Source organism: Ambystoma mexicanum, chromosome 1p, assembly GCF_040938575.1.
Source record: "Ambystoma mexicanum isolate Mex_15411 chromosome 1p, UKY_AmexF1_1, whole genome shotgun sequence".
In the NCBI taxonomy this organism is placed as follows: Eukaryota; Metazoa; Chordata; class Amphibia; order Caudata; family Ambystomatidae; genus Ambystoma; species Ambystoma mexicanum.
Genome location: NC_090921.1, coordinates 1192764814 through 1192789638, shown reverse-complemented (window position 1 = coordinate 1192789638; position 24825 = coordinate 1192764814). Strand labels below are relative to the sequence as shown.

The following is a 24825-nucleotide window of genomic DNA, read 5'->3' as shown; positions in this document are numbered from 1 at the left end:
CACCTCTTTTGTTTTGCTATTGTCACCCCGAGTGGGACAGGTATGCCCAGATGTGGGTCCCGTGCCTGCTGGGCCTAGAGACCCAAGCTACTCCTCACGGATTATGCCCAACAAGGCTGAAACATGTCTGGGGATGCTTGTGGTCTCGTGCAGAAGGGATGTGACCTACCAGTTCGGGCTGGACTACCCCTTTGGGGGTGGGACCAAGCCTGATTTGCATATGGTCTTTCCGCTTTTGTAATGGGTTGGCAGGCAAAAAAAGATGGTCTGGAGGGTTGCCCAGAGCGATGCCAGAGGTTAAGATTCATTCTAAACCTTCCAGCCATCACTTCTATTGTTTTGCTATTGTCACCCCGAGTGGGACGGGTATGCCCAGATGTGGGTCCCGTGCCTGCTGGGCCTAGAGACTCAAGCTACTCCTCACTGATGGTGCCCAACAAGGCTGAAACGTGTCTGGGGATGCTTGTGGTCTCGTGCAGAAGGGATGTGTCCTAGCAGTTCGGGCTGGACTACCCCTTTGGGGGTGGGACCAAGCCTGACTTGCATATGGTCTTTCCCCTTTTGTAATGGCTTGGCAGGCGAAGAAAGATGGTCTGGGTGGTTGCCCAGAGCGATGCCAGAGGTTAAGATTCATTCTAAACCTTCCAGCCATCACCTCTTTTGTTTTGCTACTATTGATCATTCATCAGAGGGTATGGGACTATTGCCATGCCCTTGAATGATGTAACTTCCAAGAAGATGCCGAAGAAGGTAACTAGGACCCCCATGTGTCAAACCTATTTTCAGGATTTAAAGGATTGATTGTGCAGGGCCCCAGTTCTGAAAGTACCAGACTATGGCCAGGAGTTCATTATCAAGACAGACACCTCTGATTTTGGGATTGGGGTAGTGTTAGCGCAGTTAAACTCTGAAGGGGTAGAGCAACCACTCACATACATTAGCAGGCAGTTGACAAAAAGCTAAAGGAACTGGGCTGTCATAGAAAAAGAGGAGAATGCGGTCATGTGGGCCATAAAGAAGCTGAAACCCTTCATCTTTGGGTCTCACTTTATGATCCAGACACACCACCGGTCTCTGCGATGATCAATGGCCATGCAAGGGGAGAGCCCTAAGCTTTTGCGTTGCGCCATATCCCTAGAGGGATTAGATATGGACATCTAGAACAAGCCAGTCTCCGATCATTGAAATGCAGATGGCCTGAGCTGGTACTTTCACCTTGATGACAGACCAGACCCTCAGTAGGGTAGTGGTTCACATGTTGAGGCTGGGGCGCATGTGAGGAATTCGACCAGCCGTATGGGAAGTGTGTGCTCACCTGGGCTTTTTTGATTTTTTAAAAATGAAAATGAATGATAGGAGATCAGCCTCCGGAAATGTGTGGTTTCCTCTGTTCACCGCACAACAAACGCATAGTCTAGTGTACTCCGGGGATACACAGCCTACAGGCCCAGTCATCCCTGTCATGTTCAGCTGGAATGTGATAGCCATGGTACAACAAAGCATCACAAGAAGGGGGAAGGAAACACCTTCCTCCAGCCATGGCCAGCCTTATTAAAATATCAAAGTCGCCATGGATCTGCCCTCTCTATTGTTTAAGTTCTGCTGGTGGCGGTGCACACTGGTGAGAGTTAATTGAGGCAGTCCTGTGGAATGGGCTTGTTCACAGAACAGACACAAGGGAGGCAGGACAAACACCTCTCAGATATGCAATCTGTCAATTTGAAGCTAGCTCCCACCCCTCTGTATGAAAGTCAGTGAATGGCAGGTCTGGGTCCACTATTTACAGTAGGAAACCGCTGCAGAGAGTACCCCTTTTAGAGGGAAGACATATGTGATTTAAGGGAGACAGGAAGTCTGCTTTCCTCACAAACTTGAAGGGAGGCCTGCACTTTGATCAAGAGCCACAGAGGGCTCAGTTTATCAGAGAGACACTTTGATATACAACAGACCCGAAGATGGGTGGGATTTAGGAGTGCATGTGTCACCCCTTACCTTTCCTGTTGGAAAGCACTCTGTTACTGACCTCACGCATAACAGAAGATTGTTGGTGGGAACCCCGGATTGGTTTCTTAAGGTAGGCTTAGCCTGCACCAATCACTGGGGCCCATTTGGCTTTAAAAGAAGGCTGAGCCCCTCACTTAGCAGATCTTCCGATTACTTTGAAAGGAGTGAGAAGAAGGACTCATTTGAAGCCTTGTTGAAGGTACATTCTGCCTTACAGCTTCCACCAGTGAAGGAAGGCGAGGAAGTCTAAGAGGGAAGCAAGATCCCTCCCCTAAAAATCTCCCAGGCAACAGAGGGAGATACCGATCTCAGAGGACCTGTCACAGCAGCTCCAGAACCAGTACCCAGCCAGCGCACAGCATGCCCTGCTAGGTTCTGACAACAAGCTTCTTAGATGGGAAGTACCAAGAGTCTCTGAACAAAGGACAATGAAGTTGCCTGCTAACACACTCCTCAGATTTGCGCTGTCCACCTTAAAGGACGAGACAAGCTCTGCAAAGAACCTAGGAGGAGTACCACAACAAGCATCAACCAGCGTCCATCTTTTAAGGACATTTTTGTGGCAGTCGAGCCCTCGAACCACGACCGGCTGCACCAGTCACTCAAGCTGTCGGAGGCGCCTTGACCAGCGTTCCAGATCCTCCAACCAGCACCGAGACAACGATTCTTAATTCTGAGCCGTCGTGTAGCCCAGCCTGCAGCCTTCCATCCAGCCTTGCTCGCTGAAATGCCTGGTGCCCAATACCCACAGCTTTCTCGGTCTTGAACTCTATCCCAGGAGCTGCAAACCCTCCTGGAACCGACTTGGCACTGATGAGCATCAAGATCATCTCAAGCACCAGGTACATTGTGTTTCTGTCCCCCTGGTCCATTCCAAAAGGCCCCTAGTGACATTTATGACCCGTTGCTCCTTTGGTGCTGAAACCAAATAACCTTGAACAGTTAAGACTGGTTGCTTTACGACTACCCGCCTGTCAGTATCCAGAGTGTATCCCTTTCCTTTGTGAAACTGTCTGTCTTCTGTTTTCCGTAACAGAATGGGTTGGATTTTATACTGTGCTAGAACTGTCTGTTGTAATAAAAATAAAGTAGAAATGTGTATACAACCTTGACTGGATGGTCCCTTTTATTATTGTGTAATAATTGTATTTTTGCTGTGTTGGAAATACCCAAAGATCCAAGAACTTGCAGAGATAAGCCTACCATTCCGTCCCTGTTACCAAAACTGGATAAGTAGGTTTATAATGTACTTGTGTTCCAATCTGTTCGGATCCCTTATGGTGCAATAAGAGGTGTGGGGCTGACTGACGGTTTAGAAACGGATATTCATCCCTGGACCACTGGTGCCCCGGAAGTTGATTCGTCACAACTGCACTATAAGAAAGCAACAAAGAGATGAATAAGATACCATCCAACGCAATCCAAAACGATTGAGATTTCGTGTCTGGGAACACAAGGATACCCAAGATTCCAGGAGAAGAAACAAGGTGAAGAAAATATGGATTATCAAGAGTGTGCGCATCTAAGAGAATACGTGATAGATTAGAGTGTCAGTCAGAGGAACCGGAGCGACAAAGCGCAGGTTGCGGTGGAGAAAACTGATTATGGGAGTGCAGGGAGTTAAACAGCTGCAAGTGAACAGTGTGTTCGAGTAATTATAGAAACTTCATAACGATTGGATGGAAGAAATCCCTCACAGTAGCTGAATAAACAATCACTGATTTAAAAGCATGAATGCATGTGCTGGAGAAGAGAGCGATGTGGAACAGACATGCCAAATAGAATGCCAGCAAGCAGTAAACAGAATAGGTAAGAGTGCATGGCGTAGGATTTGAAAAGGAGCCTGTGTTGGAAATAAATAAGTCACTTCAGTTCTGTGTTAAATATAATTATAAAATAATGTTTAATCTCACAGCCAAGTGCATCTAGGATATTGCATGGATGTGTGCACTCGGCTTCCTGCACCTTTGAGTACATTGTGCGCGATGTTGCTTGTTTGTCCAGCTTATCTATATTTGGGTGGACGGCGAAATCATCCAATTGGACTCTGTTGGCCAAGGGAGCAAAATCTCCCAGATTTTGATTCGTTTCTCGGCTGTTCTGTGCCACCCATGGACACCGGCAGAATGTGCGCACGCGGGCGTGAACTGTTTCCGGTACTGCACGACTGCAGGGACACGATTGCACTTCTCTTTCGTGTGTGATTATTGGGAGCAAGGCATTGCCAGTTCTGCCATTCGCAGACGGCACAGTGCTTATAGCGAGAACTCCAAGAGCCTCGACACTTTTCTTCACAGAGTATAGGGTCTGCCATTTTAGTTTGCTCTTTAGTTAGAAAGTGTACCAACATACCCAAGATGCTCAGTAAGAACTGTGCCATCAAGCCCTCAGGTGTCTGAATTTGATTCTCTAGGCATCTTCACTACTTCTGATCCAACAGGCAGCTAGCATATGGCCCAACAGGTTCCTAGAATAAAATCTCTGGTTCATGAACATGTGCAAGCCCCCACCTCTGAACAGGATTCTTAAGGTTTACACTATGAAAACAAAAGCAACAGCTAAATATGGAGCTACTTTATGGGGTTTTCCTCGATGGAGAATGACTTTTTCAAGAACTCCCAAGATTTGCCTCCAATTATGCATTGAACACTGAGCTAAGTCAGAGTTACCTGGAGGATGACATGTGTTCCAAACCCGTACATCATTGGCTACCCCTTTGACCCAACCCCATGGCGGTTTTAACCCAGTTAATCATTAAATATGTCTTATCTAAAAGGGCTGCTTCAAGGATCCCATGGTTTGATCATGCTGGTCCGTTTTTACTGAAAATGAACTCACAGTCATTTTTCTTCTCTCCATCTATTTTAAACCAGATCCTGCACAATGATTTGGAATCACATTTGAAGGGCCTTGCTGTAGATCACAGAGAGACCAAGGAACCTTTGAAACATTTTAATCTTAAAAACATCTTATATCCAACAAACACTATTCAGGACTATCTTTTATGGTGGGACCAGCTGTATAACAGATGTTTACAAGTAGGGTCGGACTTGGGCATTAAATTGTCTCTGGCGCCAATGAAAAAGTGGCCACAGTTGCAAATGGCAATTCATTCCTTTTGTGACACTGTTTGAATAGTAACCAAGGGGGAGGTTTTGATAAAATGCGATGCAAATTGGGCATTTGAAAAACTATTTATTCAGTAACACTAATCAAAACTACAAGCTGCATGGTGAAGTAGTTTATCAAACTGGCACACATAAGCCACAAACGGGGGCTACTTTCACCAAACAAACTGCCCCACACTAGCATTTTGTTTGTGTTTTTGGTTCGGGCATTGACCTATTGCCCGACAGGTCAGTCCAACCGTGTTTACAAGGGCGTTGTATTTGCATCCCACTAAGAGCAATAATTGCAGTATGGTCGGACCTTTCAGCTGAACAACCTGTAAAGAAGATTTGTTGCACTTCACTTTCTTCTGTCCGGCCTACCTGCATCTGTGAAATAGATTTTAATGGCGCTAAGAGTGACTTGGTTTTCACAGTGTAGCCCCTATGTTATTTACTAAGGGCTGATTCCCCACTTATTTGCGGGGCGTTACTTTCAAATCTGCGGCAGGCCCTACAAGAACCATCATCTTGTACTGTAATGTTTTTTTATGTGACAACCCTGCACCCATCAAAGTGCATTGAACTTTGGGGTAGACCAAGGTGATGGCGTTGCGTATTTGCTTCCAGGATGTGTATCGGGGATGAAGGGCGAGAAAAAGGTAGCATGCTCTATAATTAGGACTTCTGTTTTTCAGTTAAAACCCCCAAAACGCTGATAGCTCTACTGCGATGAATTTTCCCTTCTGAGTGTTTATTTGATCAGATTTGTGAAGCTGTCATGAGGTAACCTAGCAGGACACTTTATGGCAGGCCAGTGAAGTTATTCCGCTACTGGTAAACTGTCCAAGAAGTTATTTGGCTCTGTGTCACACTTATCTAGTCCTTTTTTTATCGAATAGCGCTTGCATGCTGTGAAAAATAGGAACATATATCTTTTTTTAAAAAAATCAAAATATAAAACTACAAATTCAAGCATGCTTATTTCTGGGGCTAGGTAAGTGTGCTTCTGATGATGTTAGGTCAGTGTGCAACTCACACTCAGAACAACCAGAGATAATATAGTTTGCAGTGTTCTCAATCAATATAGTGTATATATCAGCACTGCAAGTCACAGCAGAGAGGGAAGTGGCAACATTTCATCCAGGTCCTTTGTAGTAGAGATTGCCAGAAAATCTGGCAGCTACTTCCGCAGGCAGGGGGTGATCAGATCCTAAGAATCCTGAATCCCGTCTCTGGGGAGTAGTGGGCAGAACATATCAAGAACAAGTTCTATAAGACACCTGCACACGCTACACGGGTCTGAGGGCTGGCTTCTTCACTTGAACCATAAAATTGTGAAACAGGCCATTTTGAATCTTAAGTCCTCTAGTGCCAGAGGCCCGAATGGTTTAGCAAACTCAGTCCTAAAAAAGGAACCAAACAACTGGGCTCAGGTGCTCTTGTCTATTTTCTCCCGAGTATGTAGATCTTGCTCTGTGCCTCCAACGTGCCGGAGGTCGGTATTGATCCCGGTCTACAAGAAGGGAGACCGGAATAATGTGACCAACTACCCCTCCTGTCCATGTTAGATGTCACAGCAAGATCTTTATGACACTCATGCTCAGAGAATTAGAATCTTGTGTGGTGGCAAACAAAGCTTTGAGTTTTGCTCAAACGGGCTTCAGACCAGGTGCTAGTACAACACACAACCTTAGAGTACTGGATCAACTAATCAATTCCACCCTTAGTAATAAGGAGGCTACCCTCTATATGGTCTTTGTAGATTTCACCAATGCTTTCGATTAGGTGGTGCGAGAGACGCTTCGGACTAAGCTCAGAGCATTGAACTGCCCTAGCTGGATATTACTTATCTCGATGGCATTACACAGTGCTAACAACACCAGCGTTCAGCTTAATAATGAGGGGGAAGTGACGGATACCATTGGTATCAATATGGGAATAAAACAGGGATGCGTGGCTGCTCCCATGTTGTATAATCTCTATATTGCCGACCTTCTTCCCCATATGGCTGTAAAGTCCAACTGCCCTCCTAAGCTGGGAAAGTCACCTATTGTGGGTATGCTCTATGCAGACGACCTGATATTGTTTGATCGAACAATATCGGGTATAAAGAACATGCTGGAAGAGCTCTCACAATACGGATCCCAGTTAGGTCTTACTATCAACCTGGCAAAGACCAAGATAGTGTTGATACCTAGAAAGGGGCCTAACTGCTCCGGGATTGATACGAGCTTGGGTATGATTAACTTTACTCAGTCCTATCCTTATTTAGGACTGGAATTTGATGCCCTGTGCAACTATAGCCTGATGGTCTCTCAGAAAAAGAGGCGAGCAAAATCACTCACACTTCAAGCCTGCAAATTTGCTAAGGGAATGGCGGGCTACAGTATGGCCGGCATTGTAAAATTATACAAGCAATGTTTTGTGCCGGCCATTCTGTATGGCCTGGAAGCGCTGGCAATGCAGGACTTGAATTGGCTAAACATTCTTGAGGGCCACTACTGACGTGCAGTATTGGGCTTGGGGCCGTCTTGCCCTATGCAATATCTACGCCTGGAATTGTGCTTAACCTCGCTGAGGGGAATGGCACTCTGTGCTTGGGGTGCTTTCTACCTAAAAGTGTGCACCTCCCCTGTGTGTACATTGCTTACCCTAGCAGGTAGCAACTACAATATGGAAAAAGTACTGCACGGGTGCAATTTTAAACAACTAAATGAAGTCCTTTTCCAGGAGATTGATTGGCTTTATGCCAGGAAGAGGACCATACCATATACCATCTGAAAACAATCATATGAACATAGGATAAATAGATGGGATTGGTGTGAGAACTTTACCCACCTGACAAAGTTGAAGGGTATGAGGCAGTATCCCATGTAATACACACATATAGGAAGATACAACCCTATTTGTTACTGTGCCTGGCCCTTGAAGTGAGGCAATTCATGTTAAAGTTGCAGACCAACCAACTACACGTCCTTGCTGTAACTGGCCCGTGCTTGTGGGTTGCTGTGGAAGATAGTGTCTGTCGTTTCTGTGGGAAACAGGGTCTCATGGGGTCAACTAGACACGTCCTTCCACTTTGCCCCAAGCTAGGGCCTTTGTGCATGTGCTCGCTGGGTAAGTTGGTGCTCAGTTACGGGTCGATTATTGGGGACACCTTCTGGGACTATTGCCTCAACTCAGAGACTATCTCAACCCAGCTTGCGTTGTTTAGAGTATGGTTGCATGTCAGGAATCTTCTGCTGGACCAGACTTCCCCTTGAGACCTATGCTCATATTCAGGTTATAGTGAGCTCATCTTGCAGTTTGAGGGCCTCATTACGAGGATGGAGGTAACCATGCCGCTTTTAGTGGCATGGCTACCCCCATACCGGGTACCAGGTCTGGGTTCCTTGAATGAGGAATTAACGGACCATTCCGACCTTGGAGGGGCTGGTAATTCCTCATTCAAGGAACCCGGACCCGGTACATCCCAATTCCCATTCGAGCCCCCATAGGGCTCAATGGGAATGTGGATGATGCTAACAACGTGTTAGCATCCTGGTCTGCTCGCAGGACCCGCTAAGGATGACTGGTAAAACCAGGCGTCCTTAGGGGGTTCCAGCGAGCAGACCTCGTAATGGGGCGGTAAGGGGTTGACGGCTCCGGCACCTTTACCGGCGCCGTTAACTCCTTACCATCCTCCTCGTAATGAGGCCCCGAGTCTGGCTACAAGTAAGTCTTAAGATGCTTCTATCTCCTGCATTACGAATACTGAGCCATATGGTGGCATGATGTGGCATACGGTTTGACTTATCATTATAAAATGTATTACATCTGCAAATTGATCGCCGTAGGAGGCTTTCCACCCCTTTTGCTTTCTTTAACTTTATCCCGACTCTGATCAGTGTGTCAGTGGTTTCCTATCTATTCAGCTGCTAAGCATATGTACTATACAATGTGATATTGGCAGAGGGCATATGTGAAGGACTCAGGAGAGATTATGTTTCTGTTTCTGTCTCTGTTGGACATTGTGCTGCATTATCCTAGGTGAATGACTATTGTGTTCACGGTATTATTTCATTCTATTTTACTGTTTTATTAATTAATTATTTTTCTTTTCTATTGTGTAAGGTTTATTGTCCATTTTATGTGATATGTGATATTGCATTGAGCTGCTTGTGTAAAGTTCAGATTCTGGACAAAATCGCAATAACATTATTATTATTATTATTATTATTGTGTCTACTGCTAAAATGGGGCAGGCAATACTTTAGCAAATTAACTTCATTTAACAGTCCGTTAATCCTCAACCCATTTCAAGCTGAGGATACACTGAGCTCTCTAGCGTTTCCATGCTGGCAGCGATGGTTGCTGTTTTTCTTTTGCACTGTTATTTATAAATGCAGGTCTCCAAGTACCAAAATGAAAAGGAAGCGGCATGACAGCATGGACAATTAGACAGGTATGGGACAAGTTGACATCTCGGGGGTCATTTCACGATTGCAATTTTCTAGGTGCTCTACCTTACACTTCCTGGAACCCCACTGCCAAGCACGCTTCACCCCCAGGATCCAAGTTACTCTACACTAAGGACACAGCACTTCCCAATTGTAAATGTTCTCTGAGATGGAATTGTTATTATTTCAATGAAGGAACCTGGCTGAGGGTTGGTACATTCACTCTTTTCCCCTCACTCCAATAACGTTAAGATGTAGAAGAATAAACTCCACTTCCATAGTTTTGGTAAAACAGAGTTGTCAAAATTCGGAGCAGACGCTGAGAACATGCAAACGGGGTTGATCCCCTAATCTGGAATGACCCTAAACTCACACCAGTTTCAAACCCCTTACAATCAGGAATGCTCTACAGGAAACCGCAATGTGTGATCACAACGTCAATCAAATGTAAAACCTTGATTTGTGTGGCAGATTGCGCATTACACAAGTAGAGCGCCTTCCATGTGCACAGATATCCCCGTGGAGGATGCAAAGCATCCATACCAACCCCTTTCCCAAAGTGGAGAACATGTTCCTATTGAACCAATAGCGCCTGTATCACAAAACATGCGGCGGGCAAATATCTCTTCCTTTGTTTATCCGTTCTGTTTAAAAATATAGCAAGTGTCACAAAGCAAATATGTCCTTGTCACAAGGAAGGCTTTGAATGACCTTGCTTAGATGTGCCACACATTGTCTAGAAAAGAAGTGTCAGTCGATGTCATAACATATGGTGCAAATTCAGTCCACCACTCTAGTTCAGAGGATCCATTTATTATTAGTTTGGGCTATTAAGTGTCAATTGCGACACCTGTATGTCGGAATTATTGCATTAGAGTACAGAAAGGGAGGAACGGCATATGAGGAGGGACACGCAGCCTTGAGGTGGTGTTTGGTTATTTGCTGACCCATTGAATGTCCATGGCCCTACTAATCCCTATGGCCATTCCCACCCTGTTCCAACCCCTCCCCGCCGAAAAACACCTCCTCATGGGAACTCTAAGAGCTTTAATCAAGCCTTACATCAACCTTTGCACGCAAAGTGCCTACCAGTGATTTTTCATAGTAAACCAGCTACTGGTGTAATAAAAATGTCTCACCAGGTCTGCCTTGAGAGATTTTTAAGCACTCTGCGCGTGCTTCACTAAAGTCCTGTTAAAAACAAGCACTGGCAAAGCCAACATTTTTGGCTTGTATATACGCATTAGGTGTTTGCCAGGCACTGCTATTAGATACCCAGGTACTCACACCATGTGGCACCTGGTACCATAAATGGCCAGTTAATACCACTACAGCTGTGCCTGGCAAGTGCCTTTTCCATGCCCACACAAAAGCCCAAACTGTTATCATAGCCAGTGCTTGTTTATTAATGCTATGTCAGCAAGTGGAGGATTATTCTTTAAGCAACCATAAAACCCAACTTTGTTTGGAATTGGTTTTCTATGTACCTTATTACCAGTATGACACCCTATATTAAGATATACCAGCACTCCTAATATTACTGAGTATTATTGAGGGATTACACCCCACCAGATAATGTCATATTTACTCAATGGGGATCATTTATCAACATAAGAGCGATGGATAGTCAAGTCATACAATGTTAGATCTGGTTGTTATGCACAGATCTCTGCAGCAGGCACAGTATCCCAAGCGGCTATGTGACTTTTCCATGATCCTTGAGTTTCATTTAAAGTTAGATCCCAGAAGTATGAGCAAGAATGAGCACAGATAAATGATCATGAATGCTTAAATGGAATTCATATTGGGCGTGCAGCTCCAGAGAGGCCTATCCATTAGTTCTCTCAAGGAGTCTTATCTGCATAATGCATTCAGCACTGGTTTCCCAGATTTGAAAGAACGTGGCAACAAAATAGCCAATAACAGCTATTTGGTGATAACGGCCACTACATAGAGACGATCTGCCAATCATTAGACGTGAGAGGTCTTACAGAAATGAACAAACAGTGGCCACCCTTTCCATAATGATGGCTTAAATTGACTGCTTAGAAATGTGGTCTTTTAGATTTAGGCTAGATCCTTAGCAATGTGAAAGTTATAACAGGCCTAATTCCATCCTCAGTGCAAGTGGTTACATTTTTTATGCCACAACCTACAGGCCAAGTGGGAATTCATTTTTCTAACGATTCAGAAACTCTTGCTGTGCCGATTGTCTGTGCCCAATCTGTAGCTCCACAGGCCAACAGGAGGGCAAACAAAGCCTCTGCTCAGCTTCCAGCTGGCGTTTCCTTGGTCAGGTTCCCTAACCTACCTGTGGTGATGCAGTCAAAGTCCCTGGGGTTCATGCTATTGAGCTTGCGCCCACGGTACTCGTCTGGGCCTTTGCAGTAGATGGGCTCCACGGTGGTGTTGGAGTTCCGCAGCCAGGCCACCAGCCACTTCAGGCGACAGTCGCAATGGAAGGCGTTCCCTCGGAGGTCCCTGCAAAGACAAACATCGTCCATAGATAAACAGCGGGCACTGCGGAAGGGTGGCAGTGTGAAGCAAGGGTGAGGTAGGCCTTTATGCCTATATCACCAAAATGCATGCAGTGAATTACTACTGCCTTGTGGCTCTGTGTTCCATAAAACAGGCACAGTAATTCATATCCCGGAGTCAGAGGGGGATTATAAGGCCATGGGAAGATTCACTGGCTGGCCAATGTCATGGAATTGGTGATTGGTCCAGCACAGTCCATGACATGTAGGGCATGTTCGACACGTGACTAGCTGTATCCATCTGTACCGATGCACTGATCTTCTAGGAAATGTTCCCACTTGCTTACAGGTCTACCTCTGACTCCAGGATACAAACCAATCACTGGATCATATGATATGATAGGTTATTTATAATGCGCTTAATACCCAGAGGTTATTAAGCGCGGACCCGTGAATCGAACCTGTGGTGCTCCGTGACGTCTTGCTTCCGAGGCGAGCATGTTGCCCCTGAGCTATCCTTCCGAGACTATGTTGGCAAGTATTACGTTTTATTATTCATATTACTTCAGGTTACAAGAATGAGCGCTACAGTAAACAGTGTGGAGGCCCCATGGCACTAGCATGACGTTCTGACCAACATGGTCTTTGAAATCAGCGTGCAATGCCCGGCAATTTAAGAAGACGAAATCATATCCATGTAACGTATCAAAGCTTTGTCTTACATTCGTCCATAATCTGTGAATAGCTTTATCGCAATGGGCGTCCAGCTTTCTTCCTCTGCATTGAGCGGTTTCCCTCATTTAAGTAAATTAGCTTCCTTGTTAAGTATGGTGACAGGCAGGGGTGGACTGGCTTATAGGGAACTCTGGAAATTTCTGGGTAGGCCTCTGCACCTTGGGCCTCTTTTGTGTGGTATTTCCACATTTCCAATGGAAAAGGGTTGGCCTTGTTGAAAAAGTCTGTTACGAGGCCATTTTGAGAATCATTTCCAGGGCCTCTTTTGGTTCCCAGTCCCCCCCTGGTGACAGAAGCTTCCCAAAGCACACCCACCGGTGAAAGGCAACCCATTCCTATAGGGTTATTCCCAACCTTAATCATGTCCACGGAAATGAATGTATTAGAAGAGGTTTTTGGATAGTGGGCAGCTGTGGTGTTTGATGGCTGGGCGTAATAGCCATGAAGAGAAGTTAATTGCTATTAAAAATGGTGCAGGTTCCAGAATCCGGAACCTTAAAGTACCTTGGAATGCCTTTAAGCATAGTGGGTTTAAGTTACACAAGATCTTTTCTATGTGTCTGATGGCACCAAAGGCCCTCCTTTGCGATTTGGGTGGCGAGAGGATTTTGGACTGCACTTGGCAGTCTTCTATCCTTCTAAACCCAAGGTGCCGTTTCCATCCCTGCAGCGGTTGTGACCTTTGGGCTGTTCTCTGGCTTCTGTCCCTGAAGCCCCCATAGCAGGGACACAGTGGGGAAGGTTTACCTGTTTGAAGGCGTTATACTGTTGCATCCGCCTCATACCCACCTCTAGGCCAGGTTTGGTGCTTTGGGGATTTGTACAGTGAATGCAGGGACCCAGTGTTTACGATATCCTGCTTCATCTGCTACCCTGATAAGGGACCCAGCCAAGACCTGAGAAGAATGCGTTGGTTCGGCTCACTAGAAAGAAACCAATAGGATGAAGAACAGCAGCTGAGAATTACCACATCAATCAAGGCACTGCTCCCCATCCATCCTTTACTTCAGGAAGGATTTTGGGAATCTACATTTTAAAGAGCATCCTTGCCAATAGCTCCCCGCAACCCTAATTCTGCCCCTGTGGAGCTCCCACCTTCCCTACTTCCCCTATGCAACCCAGCTCCTCTGTCACCCCTTGGTTCACCCCTGATGCGTGCAACTGCATTGCTTCCCTTTGGTTCACCCCTGATGCATGCCACTGCATTGCTTCCCCTTGGTTCACCCCTGATGCGTGCCACTCCATTGCTTCCCCTTGGTTCACCCCTGACGTGTGCCACTGCATTGCTTCCCTTTGGTTCACCCCTGATGCGTGCCACTGCATTGCTTCCCTTTGGTTCACCCCTGATGCGTGCCACTGCATTGCTTCCCTTTGGTTCACCCCTGACGCGTGCCACTGCATTGCTTCCCTTTGGTTCACCCCTGATGCGGGCCACTGCATTGCTTCCCTTTGGTTCACCCCTGATGCGTGCCACTCCATTGCTTCCCCTTGGTTCACCCCTGACGCGTGCCACTGCATTGCTTCCCTTTGGTTCACCCCTGATGCGTGCCACTCCATTGCTTCCCCTTGGTTCACCCCTGACGCGTGCCACTGCATTGCTTCCCTTTGGTTCACCTCTGATGCGTGCCACTGCATTGCTTCCCTTTGGTTCACCCCTGATGCGTGCCACTCCATTGCTTCCCCTTGGTTCACCCCTGACGCGTGCCGCTCCATTGCTTCCCCTTGGTTCACCCCTGACGCGTGCCGCTCCATTGCTTCCCCTTCGTGCCGCTCCATTGCTTCCCAGGGAGCATCGCACTTTATGAATCCCAAACATGCATACACTCAAGACACTGTATTAGGCCGATCTTTTTAAGAGAATAAAATAACGAGAAATGATGTCACTTTTCCCCCATAAGAACGTCAGCCATTTGAAACTGTTGTGTGTTTTGTTGGGGACATACATATTGACATATAGCCAAACGCTGCATATGAATGCAACATTTTTGTTTTAGGGGTCTCCTAGTCCAGTCCTCAAGAGTTAGATCCACTCCGTGTTTTCAGGCTGCCCTCACAAAATGCTTTTCAATAGAGTAGGCACTCGTAGGAGTAAATTACTTAGTTGGTGGTCATCCTAAAAAGAAGGTGTGATGGAGGCTCTCGAGGGCAGGACTTTGAGATCTCTGTGTTATTGTACTTTAACCCAAGAATACGTGGACATTTGAAAAATGTATGATTCACCTTTCCTCATACATGAGGTAAACGTTACACAGATTTATGGAAATTGGTGCCCAGAACCGAAATGTCCATTCACTGTTACATATAAAGAATATTTATGTCTTTAAGTATAAAAACAATTATAAATACGGAAACGATGAACATTTGAATACCACTGACTGAACCTCATACGTACGTGAATGATTCAATTTTTAAGTTTTCTGGTGATCTTTACCGAGGGAACACTACACATGCTAACATTGTCTGACTTGATTTCACTTACACATTGGCCAGTGCTGGGAGGCCTTGGAAGAGGTCCACTGGGAGCGTCTCTAAGTCGTTGTTGGCTAGACTCCTGGAAGAGAAGACCACAGACCATGTTACTCTCGGGAGAGCTCCTGGAGAGACGGACCAGCGTAAGGGATCGGGTACTAGCATGGAACCATGACCAGTGAAGCATGCAAGATACCAGGATGATGGGGAACTATCATGTTGCAACCTCGGCCATGGATAACCTGCAGAGCTATAGGGTATGAGAAGTATCACAGAACAGAAGCAGTGAGGGGTCAATGAGCTTAGGACAGGTCAACAAGACACACATGGAACTGGGTGTAGCGATGGGTAAATGGAATAGATTTAGACGTGGCGTAGGAGTACAAGAAGGGCATCAGTCAAAGGAGATTGGGTGCTGCAATGGATCCAGCTGTGGTGGGCAGCATTTAGCGATGTTACAGTGGCTGGGCATAGAATAGTGGTACATGGGGGAATGGGATGCATAGACCAGTGGAATGTAATAGCGTGTATTCACATGCAAAAAGAGAGAGTGAAGAGGGAATAGATTTAAGGTAGTCAAAGGTGTGGGGCACCCACTGCGAGCCTGTTACACTAGATTGAGTAGATTTATAAAAGTTGAAAGGACAACTAGACCTATTAAATGAAGGGGTGTATTATCGGGCGTGTCAGCCTGTTCTGAAAGCCAATGGGAAGCTTTCACCAATTATAATTTGTGATGTCATATGACATAATGTGGCAAGTATTAGAGCCTCCTTAAGTTCCAACCCACAGAACACACAGAAATTAAAGGGAGCTCTGGGATACTGACAGTCTGCAGATGGGAATCTTTGTCCAAATGGAGGATTATTGGAGTGGATAATACCTTGAGAGTAGGAAGAAATTCCCTGGTGCGTTGTCAAAGAGGATGCCTGAAGCAGTCTTTACCAGAAGTGAACCTGTTTCCCTGAGACAGCCGTAGCAGAGACCAGAGGGACTTAGCTGATACCCAGAGGCTGCAAGGGTCCATCCTGGTTTTCTGCCTTAAATTAATTATCTAAAAGTGAGTATGTACAATGCCCCAATATGATTAGAGATATGTCCTGAAGCATCCTTTATCAGTACTTCCACAGAAGAGGGTAGAACTGAAAGGTAAATCAATTTGAGATTGATTAACAATAGAAGTTGAAATCACATATTTCTGTGCAGAGTGTGCAGTTTAAAATATAGTTTAAAGAGCATGTTCCTGCCCAGAGGGTACTGTGTCTTAGAAACTATAGCAAATTGAATGCAAGTAGACTGTTTTAGCATTTTCATGTGAAATACACCTTGCATTTACACTACATTTAATGGCAAATGATATCTGATTCAGTGTAGAACCAATAACATTTCTGCACAGTGCACGCAGTGTTTGGTAAATTATAACCAAGTCATTTCAATCCTGCGTTTTCGCAGGTATACTCAAAAACTTGCCAATGAACCGATGTGCAGCACTCCATAGCCTGACAGAGAATCGATAAACCAAGACTGGTGAAGGCTAGTCATTAAAAAGAGACAGATTGGGATAAATGGGAGTGCATCGGAGCCACTTCCATTCCTTAGAAAATTATGAAAATTCAAAGGAACATTCAAATCTCGCTCATGACATAGCACAGAAAGGGCAGGACCCTGTACTAGATAAACCTAATCTGCGAAGAAAAGTGGGAGGGAAACTTAATACACTCATATGTTGTGTAGATGAACCCATATTCTGTACTTTCTAGAATGAAAATACAGCTTCCCTAAAAACCTGAGCCTGTAGATTTTGATGAAACCTACCATAATATAGCTTTATAGACCTCGCCTGAAGGTTGTACCGGGTGTTATGGGCCCTGGATACCAAGTTAAAGGCCCAAGCCCAGCGACGGCCTTCAACAAAGTATGACGGCCCATAACAATGGTAGGGCCCCAGGGCAAGACTAATAAAGCTATTAAAACCCATGGCCAAAGAGCAAAAAGTTCATTGAAAAATGTAATTGTTTTATGATATTTTTTTGTTAGGGACTTGAATATTCCCTATGGATTATTTAAGTTTTAAAAAAAGAATGAAAAATAACATGAGAAAAAGCTATTAGAACAATGGCCAAAGAGAAAAAAGTTCATTAAAAAATATATTTTTTTAAATTATTATATATTTTTCTGGTGAAGTTGAATATTTCCTATGAAAATTTTAAGTTTTAAAAAAACATGAATAATTAGATGACAAAATTATAAGTCTTGCTTATTTATCTTAATTTATTCTTTTCAATAACTTCAACTATCAAACGAAAAATGGCGATATTTGTAGGAAAATGTAATTTTGACTTAGGCCACTAGAGGCGGGCGGATCACTGTTGATGCACGACTTTCTGAGCTGAAGAAAGCAAAGGCCAAATTTGCGGGCTATAATGAAACTGCAAGCTATACCGGTTCTTATAGCCGGCAAATTGACCAATGGGAAAGGGTTAATTACCCGCCAGGGTTCTGATACACTGGCTCACTAGCGGCAATGTTATCATAAACTGCACTGTTGTGCTTAGAAAATGAATTGTGCTATTTAGAAATGAAAACCTAGTAATATAGTATTGATTTTCTCATACACATGTCTGTGTAAATTACTGTGAATTGTGACAGGCGGGTTGAAATCTATTCTTTTTGTAGACTTGCTGTCTTTGATAATATGTAATTGTTGGTGACTTCCCCAACATAAAGTTAGGGGACCAGCCTTGGTTGCAATTTTTCACTAAACTAGAGTGTTAACTCCAAATACAGTCTTTTTCTTGTCCCAGAATTGCAGAGTGGGATTGTGTTTTAGGTTGTCTTAAATTAGAGCGTGTTCTAAGCCAAATAAAGTATTTGAATTCACAAGAAATCTGACAAACAAGGATATTTATCTATAAACATCATCAGGGAAAGAAATGCATTTTTGGCACAAAAACGCGTATACAAATTTGCCATTGATAACAGAGCAGAGGACATTGGTCCTTTACAATAGGGTAAGAGAATGTGACTTTAAGAACAGCTGTTGCAGGGGAAGGTGGAAGCATAAACCAGGGATGATGACAGGACAGAATGACATAGGAATAGGTGGATGAAGTGCTGATTAAGGATGGAGGGGTGACGAAAACCTGCTTTAGGGTTGTCTATGAAGGATAGGGAGAGAGGACAACAGGTTGATGCAGTAGCATAGGATGCTATGAACAGGATCTTCAGAATGTCAGATATGGTGAAAGCTGAGAGTGGACTTAGCACCCCGTTACACCCAACAAAGGATCATAAATTACCTTTCATGGCCCCCTTGGAAAATGTGGAAAAGTAAACTTCTACCATCAGACAAATGTTGGTACGGCAAAGAGTAAAGAGTACAGAGGTACTAGGTTGCACATGTTCTGTGAATGCAGGACAGTCACTCACTATTGGGAAGAGGTGCACAACAGGATTGAACTATCAGTAAGCATCAAGGTTCCAATGGCACCCCTGCTCTGCATCCTGATGCTGTTGCCCTTTGCACAGGACTTCTTATTAAATGTGAAAAAACTTTGGCAAAAAAAAACAGATCCTGAGGACTTGGAAATGTAAGAGAACTCAACAATGTGCCTGGATTCAAACGATGATGTCGCTTGCAGCGAAATTAAAAGTTACCTTTGCTTGCAAGTATTCTTCTGAAGACTACTGGGGAATGGTTAAAACTTGTATTTATAACCAGTAGAGCATAGTACAACAGATTGACCTCTGTCCCCCAACACCTCGACAAAGTAACCTATGCCTTTGCTCTATCTTCATGGTTATTTGGATACCTTGTAAAGAAAGTATGGTTTCCATGCATAAGTAAAAATCAACATTTTGAGAAAAAAAACAAGATTCCCATTTGAGAGGTGCCTCCAATTTGACTTTTCTATACAACTTCTCTTTCCAAGATTCTTGATGTATCGGCAGGTTTTGGTTAAGTTGCTTCAGAGTGAAGAAAACATTTTCTGTTCCTCATCCAGCTCATGTAATCCACTGCACAGCTCTCTATCAAAAAGAGCCTACCACAGCATGGTAATTCAATTTCACATTTCTACAAACAATCAACATGGTGGAACAAATCCACCAGAAAATATTACTCACAGGTAGATCAAAGACTTTAGTCCCCGAAAGGCTTTTCTGGAAATTGACTTAATTGAGTTGTTTTCAATAAATCTGCAAAAGAAGGTAACAGAGAGATGACAGCATGAAGATGGACAGTAGGCTGTTAAGTATGGACATTTACATGTACACTTGGATGTTTTTCTTTTCCTTTTTTATTATTATTATTATTATTTTCCATTTTATTATTGTATTTGATAGTTTTTAAAAATCTTCAACATGGTCCCATTCATATAACATTGTATAACAAATTCATCGCACAATTCTATGAAACATGAAAATCAACAATTAAACATGAACCTACGTTATCACATGAAAGAAACAATATTTTACTGCTTCCCACTAATTAATTGCATAATTACATTCTAAAGAACGGCTAAGAACTCCCAGAAGTGTTCTTATATATCCATTTAACTTTGCAGAAGTGTTATTATATATCAATTTACACCTCCCTTCTCCATGCTCCAATGGCTCTTCCATCTTTTTATGCCTAATGTTGCCTAGCTCCATCTCCTGTAGCTTCTCCCACCAAACAGTGACTTCTTAAAGACATATTTTTTTTTCTCTCCCTTGCAGTGCTCTTCCATTCGGCTCAGAGGAGTATCCCTGATCAAGTGGTCAACTCTGCATCTGCCAGATCTTTACAAAGCTCAGTGGAGCCCGGTCACCTGGTCAAGTGTCTGGCTCCACCTATTCTAGATTCTCCCACCATACATCGATTACTTAGGGCTTATTTTTTACCTCAATTGGAATGCTCTTCCATCAGGTAAATAGGAGTGTCCCTTGTCATAAGAGCAGCTAAGCCTCGTGCAACTTTTTGCACCAAACGGTGATAAAGCTGTGCCTACTGCAGCTTTTCCCACCAAACGGTAACTTTTTAAGCACTTGTTTTTTTTCCCTTCCTTTGCATCTTCCTTCCACCAGGCTGAGAGGAATGTCTCTGGTCACAAAACCAGGAACACATCCTCTAGCTTTTCCTTTCAAATGGACGCTACGTAAGGGCTTGGTTTTTTCATTATCTTTCAGTGCTCTTTCACAAGGTTTAGTGGAGTGTCCATGGTCACATGACCAACTCTGTCATCTCCAGTCTTTTACACCACACAGTAACAAACTCCACCTCTTGCAGATTTTATTGCCAAAGAAGAATACTTAAGAGATGGGATGTTTCCTTCCCTTGCAGTACTCTTCCACCAGGCTCAGCACAGTGCGCCTACTCATGTGACCAGTTCCACCTCCTCCACCTTTTCCCAAAAATATGAACTACTTGGTGGGTTCTAGTATTTTCCTCTCTTGCAGTGCTCTTCCACCAGGCTCACATATGTGTCCCTGGTCATTTGACCTTCTCTGCCTCCTCCAGCTTTCCATATCAAATGGTGACTATTTAACAGCTAGTCATGTGACCAGCTCTGCCACCTCTAGATGGTGCTGCTAAACCCAGATTACTTAAGGGCTTGGCCTTTCCCTCTTTTGCAGCGGTCCTCCACAAGTCTCAGAGGAATTTTCTGGGTCCTGTGAACAGGTCTGTCTCTCTCATTGGACCAGTAAATTGGGTTTCACCTGCCCTTCCTATTATATATTATATCCTTATATCAAGCCTTCCTTAGCTAAGGACGAAGACAAGAACATTGGGCCTCATTACAACCCTGGCGTTAAGGGGTTAACGGCGCCATAAAAGGCTGCGGCGCCGTTAAACCCTAAACGCCCGATTCACACTTTAACGCCTGGTTTTTGCAGGCGTTAAAGTCCAACCCGCTAAGGGACCTTGGTGCTAATTACGGCACCGTAATTTACGGTGCCGTAATTAGCGCCTTCCCCATTCCCATTGAGCCCTATGGGCCAAAAATGGGAATGGGGAAGGGGCCATGGTGAATGGGGATTTACCGCCCGCCAACCTTGGAATGGGGCGGTAAATCCGCCATCCACCATGGCAGAATCCGGCATGGACCAAATAGCACCATGGTCCAACGCCAGGGTTGTAAGGAGGCCTATTGTCTATTTGGGCCTGGGCAGGATCAGGACAGGGTAAGTGCCAGAATACCTACCTCTCCAACATCTGACAGACTTTACAATGTGTGTCCTACAGCCACAGTCCAGTCACATGTTTATGAGGACACAGGCTCACAACAATTGCCGGAAAGTTTCAGAAAATCCTCTCAATCTCCCAAAACTCGCCCTTGTTGCCATGCTATCTCCACCACCGCCGCTCTCATAACCTAAAGCTTATTAACGTATGCACTGCTGACATCTCCATCTTCATCACCACATGCAAAATCAATGCCATTTCTATCATGGAAACCTGATTCTCCCCCACCTCTACCCATGTGTTTGACATCCTCATCCCATCCACGTACAGCCTCCAACATGTTGGCCGCATGTGGAAGGTAGCGGGAGGCTTGAATGCTAGCCTCTTAATCAGACATGACCTATTCCATGCTCAATAAAAAAGCCATTAAACTCCTAGAAGCTTCTAGATGCCACGTTCTACTATCACATAAACAGACTGCCACATACTATCTGTTCTATCGACAATCTCACAGGTGTGGGTCATTTCTCGAAAACATGTATGACCTTATTATCTTAGAATCAATCGTAAATGTAACCAGCATCTTCCCTGATGACTTCATTCTGCCAGGGACCTAGGCCATAAAAAGCACCAGGGGGGGCCTCCTCCACCTCATTGATTCACTGGACATAAAAAAACATCTACTAAACCCAACCCACATTGGAAGAAACCTACTCAACCTAGCCTTTTCAGCATCACCCCAATATACTGTCTTAATCCAGTCCCACTTAACCAAAGCATAACAGACCTGTTTTATGCACATAATCCCTTGAAACTGGGTTGCATTAGGGTTAAACCATGTGCCCCATGATACATGGAACAACTATCAAGTAACCAACAATAAGCACCCCATCCTGTCACTCAAAATAGGTAGGTGCAAAACACAGAGGCAAAAAGACCTTTCGACCGTCAAGTCCCCTTGCAGTCTGAGCCAGCCACTCATCATCAAAGCCAAAACTGCATATTACTTATCAGCTGTCTCAGCGGCAGCCAACAGGAGTTAAGCTCTCTTTATAGCAGCCAAGCACTGCTCAAACCCACAGCCTGAACCAGTAAGCCCAGAGTCCACAGAAAAATGCAGTGCTATTAACAACTGTTTCATCAACTAGCTAGAAAACGTACATAGTGTGCGGCCTCCTTACAGCCATCGTAAAGCAGATCGAGGGGGCCAGCGTCAAACCCTCATCAGAATAAACAATCACTCACTGTCGCAAGGCTTCCTTCCAAGCACCCTCAAAATAGGATTCATTTGACCTCTCCTCAAACAACCCACCTTGGACCCAGACGATCTCATGAACTACCAACCGACCACCAGACTCCCATTCACTGGCAAAACATTGAAAAGGTAGTTGCTAACCAACTCCATGATAGATTAACTAACACAACCTGTTCCGCCATTACCAATCTGGTTTGCACCAAAATGTAGCACTGAAACAGTCTTACAGGCCATGGATGACACTCTTCAAATTATACATAAAGGTGACTTTGAGTCCTCCTCAAACTCTCTGCAGCGTTCGACACAGTTGACCACCTCACACTGATCAGCCTACTAGTGAACACAATGGGGTTTTTGGGCACAGCTCCCAACTGGTTGGCTTCTTAATTCTCGGACAGGAGCAAAGCTGTCCAGATGGGCAACATCAGGTCAGCATGCCACCTGGTGAACCGCAGAGTCCCTCAAGGCTCAGTACAACTCTCTCAGTTTGCAATACTGGAGGTTCACATCCTGAGATAACCTTGTGAAGTGTCAAACCCATGTCCTTGTGGCACTCCTCCTCATGCACACCATGTGAAGAACAATATTGTGAGTGAAGCTGCAACAATGCAAACAGGCAGTTTCTGAAAAGGCTGCCTATTCTTACTTTCAGCCTGATTATGGGCCTGAGGATTTACTGTATGTTTAGGTCAAATAGATAATCATCTATTACTTATGTAGCACTTTTGCCAACGTACATTAAATAGGTCATATTTATAAAAAATGAATACCAAATTAAAATTGATGCTTATTTTATTAACCCGATAAGAAGGATGAGAGGCTGAGTCAACCTTGCTGTTATTTGAACCATAACCTGCATATCGCACACAGATCTCAGCAGCAAGCGCACAACTCACTGAACTATCTTATTAACATTGATATGACTGTGTATAGTTGGCTATATGAGATGTTTTTATGGCTACAGGGAGATTGCTTATTGCTAGGAAATGGGTAAGGGATAAGCCTCCAACCAGCAACATGTGAGTTAAGGAAATGTTCCATTTTTATTATCGAGGGGAAATAATTATTGTGTTAAGAGGTTGCAGGGGAAGACGGGGTCAGAAGTGGGCACCGGTGCAACATTCCTAGTTATCACCTATCACTTTAAATGATCATGTTGTTTTTAGCCCCTTTTACTACTACTTTCCTTTTTTGTTTATTATCTGTACTGTACTGACTGCTCATGGATACAAAATCAAATTGAAAAAAAAACAGTAAATGTAAATTTCAGATGGCAAATACTGTCACCCTATTTGCAGAGTATCACATATAACAATATGATATGCACAAGGCAGGGATTCATATCTTGGTCACCACGCGTATGAGGAAAGTCGCAAACGTGATGAGTTTTCCAAGCACGCTTTTGTGTGCACTGCTAGTGGTTGAACTTTTTTCATGTGAGCTACATGCTGAAGATCCCTTGCCATTTTCCAAAACTGTGCCGCTTTACACAATGTAACTGCCATGTCCAATCCCACATCCACCGCCCACCAAGTCCCTTGCATTCCCCGTTCCCACTTACGTATCCGACGGCAGCGGCAGCGGCTCGCCCAGAAGTGGGAATTCCCAGCTGGTAAACAAGTATCCTTGCGGCCTTTCCTCCATTGGCACCTGCCGTGGCGATTTCCCCATGGTTATCGGCACTATACGGGCGCTCAGAGTTCCCCGCGTCACGTGGTCAGGAAACAACATTCTTTGTTTACATCGTGGGACACGTGACACGCAGCTCACGGTCGTGTGACCCGCATCATGTGATCTTACTTGCATTCAAATGGATCGGGGAAACGCGGAAGAAAAGCATCACAGCTGCTTCTTCGGAGGACTGTTTGGCATTTGGTTATTCCTTGAACTTATAGCTATTCACGACCACAGAACATTTCACGGACTGCCTCTTGTTATTTCCCTTTGGATTCTGTCATATTTTCTTGTCTTTTGGAATTTGACCTCTGGCTTTGTTTACTGGACACTGAAATTGGACTCCCTTGGCTTTGGCATTTCTCTTGGCTCTCGACCTCGGATTGTGCACTGGACTGCTTAAGGATTAACAACGTTGCTTTGCACATAGGCTCAGGTGTTTTCCCAGAGTGTTACCAAGACCTTTACCAGCCTGCTGCTGCAGGCGGATATTCGG

At 44.6% G+C, this 24825-nt stretch overlaps 1 protein-coding gene across 2 annotated transcripts in view; it reads right to left on the bottom strand.

Moving 5' to 3' along the window:
- The window catches only part of LOC138451431 (leucine-rich glioma-inactivated protein 1-like), a 332589-nt gene that overhangs the window by 29349 nt on the left and 278415 nt on the right, over nucleotides 1-24825 (bottom strand). For both annotated transcript variants that reach the window (XM_069604910.1, XM_069604911.1), the window contains 3 exons: nucleotides 19360-19431; nucleotides 15245-15316; nucleotides 11865-12034 (listed from right to left, as the gene is read on the bottom strand). In XM_069604910.1, the coding sequence (XP_069461011.1) occupies nucleotides 11865-12034; nucleotides 15245-15316; nucleotides 19360-19431 (314 nt within the window). The remainder of the gene's footprint in view (nucleotides 1-11864; nucleotides 12035-15244; nucleotides 15317-19359; nucleotides 19432-24825) is intronic.